Raw genomic sequence first — 12032 nt, 5'->3', positions numbered from 1 at the left:
AGCCACATCCTATGTTGGTGAAGTTATAGAGAAATGGGTATTCTTATTTATTTATTTATTTATTTATTTATTTATTTATTTATTTATTTATTTATTTGCTGGTGAAACTGCAGAATGATATAACCTCTACACAGGGCAATTTGGCAGCACATCTAATAAAATCACATATGCATTTAGTCTCCATTTCTGCAATTCCACACCTAGGAATCTACAAATATACAATGACAAAAATACAAAATGCACATACACAAGGTTATTCATTACAGCACCATTTGTAACAGCAAAAGCTTGTAAACAAGTTATGAAAATGAGGAATATATCTGTATACCTGCGATGGTTAATTTTAGGTATCAGTTGTCAGACATTATCTTGGGTGTTTCCTTGAGGGTGTTTTTGGACGACATTAACATTTACATTGTTAGAATGTAAATAAAGCACACTGCCTTTCCTTAATGTGAGAGGGCCTCATTCAATCAGTTGATGCCTGAATAGAACAAAAAAGCTGACTCTCTCGTGAATGATTAAAGAGAATTCCTCCTGCCTGACTGCCTTTGAACTGGGACACCAGCTTTTTCCCGCCTTCAGACTCAAAGTGAAACATCAGCTCTTCCTAGGTCTAGAGGCTGCTGGCCTTTAGACTGGAACTATACCTTCAGCTCTCATGGACTGCCACCTTGCCCACTCACCTTGCAGATCTTAGGACTTGTCAAACTCGATAATCATATGCATTAATTCTTTATAATAAATCTTACTATACATACTAACAGACACATCCTATTGTTTCCGTTTCTCTGAAGACTTCTGACCTCTACCAAATACAGCGATTCTCATATTGAGTGAAAAAGGTACAGAGTATATAACAGTATACAACACACTACCACCTACAGGGATAAGAAAAGGTGGATATATGTACATATGCATATGTACATGGGTATGAATGTTTATTTTTGCAAAAACAAACACTGGTAGGATAAAAACGAAACAAATGAAAATGGTTACCCATAAGAGGTGTTACCCGGTGTAATGCCTATATGACATAGTTGAATTCTGACCCTGCCCCAACTCTGCTTATCTTTAAGAAACAGGACACCTGTAATAAAAAGTTCCCTTTGAAATAACAAGACCAGCTGAGACTGGTTAGAACCAAGATAGCTGACCTAATGAAAAGACCTCAAGTTTCATTACAATCTCATTTCCATGCTAAATGAAATGGTACTCCCACCAGTTCCATGACTGTTGGCAAATGATCATAACAACTGGAAGAAGCCATAAAAGGACAAAAAGGACGGTGGCACTCCATTTCTAGAACGTTCACTGCCCATTTCTAGAAAAGACATGAATATTAATCCTCTTGCTTTTAACGTCCAATGCCTTCATTTGAAAACCCTATATTTTAACCACCTAGCCTCTCACTAGTGGAGAAGTTGAATTGTGAGCCATGCTCCTGCTTCTCAATTCCATGGCTATCAAATAAAGCCTGCACTACTTGATACTCACTTTTGGTTTTGTGTACTGGTTTCGTGACAATGAACAGGGAAAGACCCCACCTTTGGGGGAACCAGCTTTGTTGGTAACAGAGGCAGGTGTAAATGAAGAAAATAAAAAGGAGTCTTTTTTGAGTATACTTTTTTATAAAGTTTGACTTTTGAACCATATAAATGTTTTATATTCTCCAAAATTAAAGAACAAAAAACCCCAAAATTGAAAATAAAGTGAAATCAACTGTATAGCAAAATTGGTATTATAACCATACAGAAAAGAACAATTTCAAGCAATTTTTAAGCATATATTCTGATCCTTGGTGGGATATGTTCTAAAGACAAAAGAACTGCAAAGAAATCTTAAATTTCAGTTATTTTATTTTTAGAAGATCAGTACTGCAATTTTTAAATCATTTTATGTAAATTGTAGGAAAAGGCTAATGTATTACTGTAATTCAGAACCAAGTCCTTCTGGGTAACAGAAGAGAAATAAAAAACAGAGAAGTTAAGCAAAAATAAATATAAACATAAAACAAAGTTGTTAAGCAAAAATCTTGTATATTAAATTGAAGTGGAAAATACAAATTATGAAGTTGATCGAATATTTATATATAACACTATATATTATAACATATTATATATTTTTCTAATTCTCTTTACCAAAAAGATGCAGACTAAAGCACACCCTGTGCGCATCTAGTGCCCAGATGTTACTTTTCAAATGCCATTTCCCACTAAATGAAACTAGGACTCCTTGAAGAAAGAGTTTGATTCCAGGTCTCAAAGAGGAGAAGCAAAGACTTATCTTTGTACTAGAGAGCAAAAAAGTGCTCACAGGTGATGTAAAACACAGAAGCAAACATTAACTGGGCTCCTGCTGCCTAATATGAAGTTATTTGAGCACCCTACCCCCCAAAAAAGACTAACAATGAAAAATGGAATAAAAATCCAAGATGTTACTGTGACATTCCAAAAAAAAAAAACAAAACCCACAACCCACTTATCCTAATTGTAATTGACTATTATTCCAATTGCTTTTGTGAAAACTGGTAATTAAACAGAATTACATATATTTTTTTATTCTGCTTTTCTGGATAACATGTAATCATCATTCACTGTTTATAAAGGAAAACTTTTATTTACAAAAGAATGCCAGCTAATAAATGTCAAGAAAAAATACAATTTTTAAAATAATTATTTTGTAACCCCAAATGAAATATTATTTAACAAATGGAAGTAAAACTGTTTGTTGAAAGACTGTTAGGAAAGAGGATTGCTCCACAAGCCAAAATACCACTCTACATATTACTCGTTAATTGTAAAGGGATAAGTTTACAATGGAAAGATTGAGTAGACACCACCTTAACCAAATGACAACATTCAGTATCTCCAACGGCGGTACACCTCACAATAAAAATCTACTAATATGACACAAAATGATGTATAAAGCTTCATCTAATAGATATTTTTGCAAAAATATCTAACCTGAATCAATCCTTCAGACCCAACTTTCAGTTTACAGGAAATAAATGAGACTGAGGAAATAAATAATTGGTACCATGAGAAAACAATCAGATAAACCTGAATGCAGGACACAAAACTAGTTTGGAATTAGGATACAGATTATCAGAGCAGCTCATATGATAGAATTTAAAAAACAACATATTAAAAAGAAATCATGAGAGATGAGAATGCAAAGGGGTCTAAAGGAACTAAATAACAGACAAGTACAAGTCCTTCCAAAATGAGAAGGGATCACAGGAACTGAGGCATTTGCTGAAATGGTACCTGGGCTGCAGAGAATCAAGCCTTCTAGGGAAGAAATACTCTGATGGATTAAAGGGAAACGGCAGAGCTTTTAACAACTGCTTGGCTGTGTGACAGATTGAAATCTTTAAGAAATTCAAATGTAGAGATAATTCTCCCCATTCTCCTCCTGATTTCCTCCACAGGTCTATTTATGAGTATGTGAAGGCAGCAACAGCACTGGAGGCTGCAAGTGGGACTAAAAAGCAGAAAAAGATTAGGTTTATGTCCTGCAAGAGGGTTGCACCTGTAATATACACAGAACAGGATTCATTCACTATCAAAGCACTTGAAACCAGAAGTGAATTGAAACCATCTAAAGCGGTCATCCAGTTCCAATACAGCTCAACTCCTGATGGTATCAAAGTATTCAGTCTTTCATTCCAGCTTCCTGTCAGAGCAAAAAAAGCAAGCCTCTCTGGAGAAAAATGGTATTTATGCCAATCTCTTCTAAACACAATGCCAGTATAAAAAAAGAATTGCCACACATAAAGCAGGAAAAAATGATCCATAAGCAAAAGAAAAAAATAGCCAAAAGAAACAGACCCACAGATAAGACATGTTAGAATAAGCAGACAAAAACTTTAAAATAACTATTATAAATTTATTTTTTTAAAATAGAGAAAAAGACAACCCAAATGGATAAAAACAGAGAACTTCAACAGAAAATTAAATCCCTAAGGAGCCACAGAAAAACTAAGAAAAACGGTATCTTAAAAACATCTTTATTGGTAATTGGTAGATTAAAAAGCCAAGAAAAAAAAAATCAGTAAATATATATAGAATATTGAACACTATTAACCAACTTGAACCAATAACTGCAAAACGCAGAATGTGGATATTCTACAAATTAACTGACATTTGTCTAAAACCTCAATGTTATCAAAAAAAACAAACAAAAAAACCCCTAGAACCTAAAGAATTGTAACCACCAATGTATGAGACTTGATTGGATTTAGAAAAAAAAAAAAATATATATATATATATTTTAAAATATATTTTGAAGACAGTGAGAAAAATCTGATCTTATGAAGTAAATATTTTAGAAAATTAGAAGATTACTGTTAACTGTCTTAATATGACGATGGCGTTGTGGTTATGTAGAAAAATTTCCTAATTCTTAGGAGATGTATGCTAATAGATTTACAGATAAAATGTAATGTTATCTGCAATTTACTTTCAAATAGTTCAGGAAATAGTGTGTTTATAGTATATGTTTCTCTGTATTTAAAAGAGCTAAAAAGGGCAAATTCCTTTACTGAAGGTAAAGATATACCTGTATATTGCATTTTTTTCCTGGCTTTTAATGCTTCATATTACGTATAAAATTTTATTATTCTGTCCTTAGCAGGATGTCAGTAAGGCTTACCTCATATAACATATTCCCATAAGTTTTAAGTACAACAAGAAACAAACTTTTGTGCAACCCTTTTTAAAGCCCACTTTAGCTTTCAAACTGACATTGCTTTTAGAATTACCAAAATGAGAAAAAAACTGCATATAGCTCATAATTACATAAAACTCAAGTTTCAAAATGTAATATTGTTTCAAAGTCTTTTCCCCCAACCTAGTTTTATGTTCAAAGACATTACATAACTTCTCTTAGTATTACTTCTGATAGTAAAAAAAAATAATAAATTTAACCATATCTTGCCACTGTTCTTTTTTTAACAGTATGACCTAAATTCCTAATGATTTTTTCAGCAGTTTACATAAAAAATGACCTCATGTGATAATATAACTACTGATAAAACACAAATCCAAGGAAAAAGGAAGAAGACAGAAGTTTGAGGCAGATTCACTGTTTAAGCAGAAGGTAAACGCAAATGTTCCTTTGAGAATACCACATATCAAAGTTCATTTAAGAGATATAGTTTGAGGGCCTGCCTGCTGTAATGTAATAGTAATTTAAAAGCACTACTGCTAAAATCCAACAATGATAATCTTAAACAGCAACACTACTGATTTCCTGATTGGATTACACTGCCACTTTCTGTTTCGGGGAACTATTTGGTTCAGTAGTATGCCTCATTTTGTGTTTCTTGAGGGAGAAAATGTATATTTTGTAGAACGGTCAGATTTATAACCATTTTCTCTCTAGAAACTCAAATAAAAACATTTAACCCCAATCATCCCATTTCCTATTATTCTGGCACCTTTCTTTAGTTCCTTAACTCCATTATTCTTTGACTCCATAATCCACTGATGATACCACTTTCTCACTACACCTTATATTTTCAATTCTCTTACATATCATCATAATCACTAAAATGTGTGCCCCATCACCTCCCTGGCTCCTCTCTGAGTCATTATACTTATTTGAGCATTAATCCTGGTACACTGTCCTGTCAACTCACTATCTCGTTCACCAACTGTTTAACTATAATTTCATGCCATGATTATTGAAGTAGTTTTCTAACTGGGTTCCCTTACTGACACCCTTGCTCTTCTTATAGTCTATTCTTAACACAGAAATTAATTCTTAAGAATTCTTGACACCTTGCAGAAGGTTAATAAAATCCTATCACTTATTTTGTCAAAACAGCCAATGACTTCCCATGTCAGAGTAAAAGTCATTGTCTTTAAAATGGTTCACAAGACCCTACAAAATCTAGCTGCTCATTACTTTATTTTCTACCTCTCTTCCTCTGTCATTTTGCTCTGGCCACACTTTTCTCCTGGCTATTTCTGAAACATGCTAGCATGCCTCTACTTCAAGATCTTTAGACTTGGTAGGGCTGGCTTACTCTCTCATTTCCTTTATATCACTGGCACACATCACAACAGTGAAACCCTCTTCCCCTACCTTACTTAAAACTGTTTTAGTTTTCCTTGCTTTATTTTTCTCATGGCGCTCACCACTGTCTGCACTAGCATAAATTTAACCAACATACTGTTTCTGGCCACTCACCCCCACTAGCATGTAAGCTCTATGAGAGCAAGGATTTTGTTAGTTTTATTGTACTCCTAGTGTCTATAATATGATGACTGGTACAAAGTAGACAATTACTAAATATTATTTATTAAATAAAATAACTAAGTTAAATACATATTTTTCTCTGAATTATTTGTTGAATGAATGCATTATTACAGTTTTAAAATGAGATGTAAAAATTTTTGAATAAAAATTGAAAGAAAATGTAAACCAGAAGTTATCATAAACTTACTGTCCATGAGAAAGACAATGCTTTATTTTTGGGAATTCATGTTTATTTATTTAGTCTCTAGTTTTTGTTTTTGTTTTTTTTTGGTCCAGGGGGGTTACATTTGCAGGTTTGTTATATAGGTAAATTGCATGTCACAGGGGTTTGGTATATAGATTATTTCACCACCCAATAAGCATAGTACCCAATAAGTAGTTTTTCAGGGAAATCATGTTTAAGTTTAGTCAATATACTTATCCTTTCTTATAATTTTACCACATTGAGAGAACTAGTATCAGCATTATTTCATTTTCTGATATTTTTAACATTAGAATCTATATTATGAGAAAATAAACATTATCCAAAGTCAATATAAATGCTGGAATACCCTGAATCATACATCAGAAATTCAAGATTATAAACATTTTAAGATGTTTTAAGACTTTATAGAACTTTTACTTGAATCTAAATATAATTATCTAAAGAAAGTTTTACACCATAACTTATTAAGGAGTCAAATATTAAATCATTATATTTAAACGTATTGTATGTATTAAATGCATTTAAAGCCATATTTTTTAGAAGTTAGAACAAATATGCCAAAAACATTTTTATTTAAAAAGGTGAATGAAATAGACATAGGGAAAGTGAAGCAAAAGGGAGAAAAGTTGTTTTAAAAGACAGGATCTCTTTCATAGTGTTTCTGGTATTCTATTTTGGTACTATGAATATACACAGCATCACTTGGATTTAAGAGTTTCCGCCAGGTGTGGTGGCTCACGTCTGTAATGTCAGCACTTTGGGAGGCCCAGGCGGGCAGGTCACGAGGTCAGGAGTTTGAGACCAGCCTGGCCAAGATGGTGAAACCCCATCTCTACTAAAAATACAAAAGTTAGCAGGGCGCGGTGGTGGGCGCCTATAATCCCAGCTACTCTGCAGGCTGTGGCAGAAGAATTGCTTGAACCCGGTAGGTGGAGGTTGCAGTGAGCCGAGATCACGCCACACACTCCAGCCTGGGTGACAGAGTAAGACTCCGTCTCAAAAAAAAAAAAAAAAAAAAAGTTACAACAATACATTAGAAACCAAAAACGTTAATTCATAAAAGTACTTACCTGCAACACCATTCAATACGACCTTCACCCTCACAAGTTTTTGCCCAATGATTATCTGCCAAATTTTTCATTGCAACAGCATATTCACAAAGAGTTTCTTCATCCTCACAGTGTTCTCGCCAGATCTTATCAAAATCTCCCACTAAAAACAAACAGATAAAGGAATTAAGTTTACATGAAACATGTCAGACTCTTGAAATAATTTTCAGCACAATCCGAAATTATTTAAAGATAAATATAAGCAAAATTATAAAGTAAAACTTCATAAAATTTTAAACATTTAAAATATGTTTAAATAAATGTTTACATGTTTAAATATTGTATAAATAATACTTAAATAAAAATATATATTTACATAAAAATAAAAATGTTTAAAAGTTCCTTTATGTAAAGGGATGCATCATTTTAATTATTATTATTTAATAAATAAATGAATGATTGATAACAGATTTGTGAAGCTGGAAAAATTGACAAAATATAAGCAGATACTGTATATATGAGTTATCAGTTAATAATCCAAAGACATGCTGGTAAGAAACAATTACAGCTGAGTTACTCAAGAATTAATTTTCCTGTCACTGTTGGGCAATATGACCTTGCAGGAGCTGAGTATAAACACATAAACCTGCTTCTTGACTGTTATTTTCTTGTGTTTCTATTGACTGTTATCTTCTTGTATTTCTACATTTATTAAAAAGGGGTTGGTAGGTAAGATGACAATGTAAATTAAGCAATCAAATAAATATTTCTATTTACACACTTGGACTTGCTCTAGGCATAATGTAGTTTAAAAATTTGTAATTCTAGGTCAAAAATGTCAAAAATTGCCTTGCAGGAAATTACTTTGGAAGCCTCTCCAAAGCTTGTAAGCCTTAAAAAATGTCCTATATAAAAACTATAAGCTGACTATATTATCCATTCAGCTACTACATTTTTTAAAATAAAATTAAATCAGTCATCACAATATGAAATTGGAAACATCACTGTGATGACTGATAAAGGTAGGAAAATGTTATCACTAAATAAAGGACGTTAATGCAAGTGTAATGGTAAAAGAGTAAACAAAATTTATCAGGGTAGTTTCATTCACTGTCCTTGGACATAGAAGTTAGGTTCTCATGCCCCATAATGAAATGTAGGCCATTATTTGGGGACAGATTAAACTTAAAACTATAAATAGAACAGCCAAATGTGGGAGATAATTATACTAAAATTCTTCCTCCACTTAAGATTATTGAATTCTTACACTGAAAGTTTTTTTTTTTAAACAGAAAAGGAATTAAAATAGTTCAAATGTAATAATAAATACTTAACTATTCAAATTTGAAAAACTTTCAATTAATCCCATTTACTGGGTATTTTAGGGTCTAGTCTAATAAGTACTGAGTTGAAAACCAAACTATTAGCCCTCTAATTTGATCAAGAAAGAAGAGTAAGGATACAAACAAACCCTCTCACACATTGTTAAGATGGCTATACATCAGTCTGAGTCTTGGTCTGAATACTGATTTTAAACCTGAGAGAATTATTTTTGAGGGGGCTATGTACTCGTATACAAATATTTCCATTAATCACTAACATTTGGGTAGCGACTAGACTCTCAATTTGTTACATATCAGACTGGCAATAACTATTAACTTAAAAAAAGCAGGCACAAGTTTTCTAAATTCTCAAATAAAAATTCCTCAGTTTTAGAAATGTTTAGGTATTCAAGTTCGATCATGTTAAATCGTAATAAATTATGATTTATTTTAATATAATGGCCAATGTTCTTTTTTTAGCAGTTTGACCTGAATTCCTATGTTTTTTTCCAGCAGTTTCATTTTAAAATGACCTTATGTGATAAAATAACTATTAATAAAACACAAGTCCAAGGAAAAAGAAAGAAGGGTGAAGTTTGAGGCAGATTCACTGTTCAAGTAGAAGGTATACACAAATGCTCCTGTGAGAATACCACATACCAAAGTTTATTTAAGAAACAGTTTAAGGGTCTGCCTGCTGTATTGGAATATTAATCTAAACACACTACTGCTTTCCTCAGTTTTAGCGACATCTTTCAGATGTAGTTATTTATCAAGTCTCTAAATAGAACTTCAGAAAGCGAGGTGTCTGAAACAATATTTTAATTAATTAATGACACTCATAAACCCATGATGGTTCATAACACTATTTCCGACTTTATCCACCAAATTTGAAACTAAATCATTCATTAAGGTATTGTATAATTTTAATTATACAATAATTATGTTGGATCGTTAAGTCTAGAAGGCATTTTTTCGAACTTTTAAGTTTCACTGTCCTATAGAATATACACATTATAAATAAATACATAAATGTATTACATGTGCTGTTAATAGGAGTCATTCAAACAAAAATTCTATGATAACATATACCTGGGAAAAGCTATGCCTAACACAAACACATTTTCTTTTCCTTTCCGCAAGACTTCTTGGAGTCTACAGAATGTACAACTTGGCTGGGTGTGGTGGCTCACGCCTGTAATCCCAGCACTTTGGGAGGCCAAGGTGGGAAGATTACCTGAGGTCAGGAGTTTGAGACCAGCCTGACAAACATGGTAAAACCCTGCCTCTACTAAAAAACACAAAATTAGCCGGGTGTGGTGGTGTATGCCTGTAATCCCAACTATTCGGGAGGCTGAGGCAGGAGAATTGCTTGAACCTGGGAGGCAGAGGTTGCAGTAAGCCGAGATCACACCATTGCACTCCAACCTGGGCGACAAGAGCTAAACTCTGTATCAAAAAAAAAAAAAAAAAAAAAAAGTACAACTTAAGACAAAGAACTGGGTCCATGTAGTTTATTTGGGTGAGAATCCTAGGAAATATGAGTGAGGAAGTAGACAGAAAGATGGGAAGGAGAAAAAACTAATACAAGGATGCATTACTGAGTTTGCTGCTATTGGCAAACTGAAAAGCATACTGAATGTGTCCAGAATTGTGCACCTAAAGAATGGGAGGCCACGCCATTTATCTCTAAGTTCTTATCCCCTATTAACTGAGAATTATTAACAATCTGCACTGCTAGTCTGCACTTAGCCGCTGAATAAGGGGACAATCTCAGTGGGCTCCAGCAGTGTGGGAGAAAGGCAGAGCACAAAAAGCAGCACTCATTTAAAGTGGGTCTATGTAAGGGCTGTTGACTCTGAGCTCAAAGTGTCTATCTACCATGGGTGAGGACAAAGGGTGTACAATGTGAGGCAACAAAAGTGTTACAAATTCTTAAGAGTCTCTGCCATGTCACCATATACTTTGAAACTCAATTTACTCTATAATTATTCTACTAGCTATAAGATGCAAAGAACTGAAAATATACAGAAACCTACTACCCTACAACTTTTTAGAAGACCTCGAGTTTTTCACACTCAACACAATTCTCTGAAATACCACTTTATGAAATTTTATGTCTACCTACCTAGCTGAAGTTCTAAGGAAGAATTCAAACTTGGTAGGCTAATGCAACTCAGATGAACCACAGACAACTTCAATTTAATGTTTTCATTAACACTGAAGAGTCTGCAGACTCTCACAAAGTGTGTTGACACTGAAAACTGATGTGATTCATAAAGTCAAGTATACTTAAATATATAACTGACAGTAGATGACGCAATTGTATATACTTTTCCTTCTTTGAACAGATTTTCTTTAAAAAATACTCTATATTAAATGCTACAGAAAATAATTAAAGTTAATGAGCAGGCATTGGTATCAAAAAAAAGGGGAGAAGACATGTAAAGAAAATGTGGTAAATGCTATAAAAGAGATATGAACCTGATATGTTCCCTATATCCTATGTAAGGCATCCTGGACCCAAAACTTTTATTTCATATTATTTATAAAACAAAAATGTTTCAAACTCTGACTACTGTGTACACATTTTGTTAAAAGTCTGGTGGTTACAAAACTGAACAAAAAACATAGCTGGCCTTTAGTTATGAGAAAATTCCACTTCCCAAAATACCTCTGAAAGCTTAAGGTAATTTTAAAAATAAATGAAATTATTAAAACAGAATGAGATAAGCATTTTCATAATGGCCCATTTTTTGTTTTTATAGTATTTAAAATAATGGTATTTCAATTTTGAGCAAAGTTTTTCAAAGTAATCTATGATTCAGGTTCTAAAATCCAAAAAAATTAGGGTCCACCAGTGCCCAGTATACATATTTAAAACTCCTCTACCAACTCAAACTACATATGTAAATATTAAAACTCAATTTTAAGGATTTGTTATCACTTGGTTATTAGGTCAACTAATAATTAAAAGATATACTATTTAAAAGGACAATATTTTTTCATTATTAAAAGGTAAATCAGGAGCTAGAACTTCTTGAAGTTTGCATGAAAGGTCTAGTCAACATAGTATAAGAAACATTTAGGTCTTCAAGTTCAATCAGAACTCTCAATGAATTAATAATTAGCCTTGTGATTTATTTTAATATAATGGCATCTGTGAATGACTCAAAATTGTTGTGATTA

General features: G+C 32.9%; 1 protein-coding gene across 1 annotated transcript in view; it reads right to left on the bottom strand.

Annotated features, from left to right (window-relative positions):
* BMT2 (base methyltransferase of 25S rRNA 2 homolog) overlaps positions 1–12032 on the bottom strand; it is a 112680-nt gene that overhangs the window by 88410 nt on the left and 12238 nt on the right. The window contains exon 2 of the mRNA XM_010374626.2: positions 7543–7684. Coding sequence (XP_010372928.1) covers positions 7543–7684 — 142 coding nt within the window. The remainder of the gene's footprint in view (positions 1–7542; positions 7685–12032) is intronic.

The sequence above is a fragment of the Rhinopithecus roxellana genome, chromosome 6, assembly GCF_007565055.1.
Source record: "Rhinopithecus roxellana isolate Shanxi Qingling chromosome 6, ASM756505v1, whole genome shotgun sequence".
Classification (NCBI taxonomy): Eukaryota; Metazoa; Chordata; class Mammalia; order Primates; family Cercopithecidae; genus Rhinopithecus; species Rhinopithecus roxellana.
Note: the sequence above shows the minus strand (reverse complement) of the source record. Positions and strands in the feature narration are given on the sequence as shown.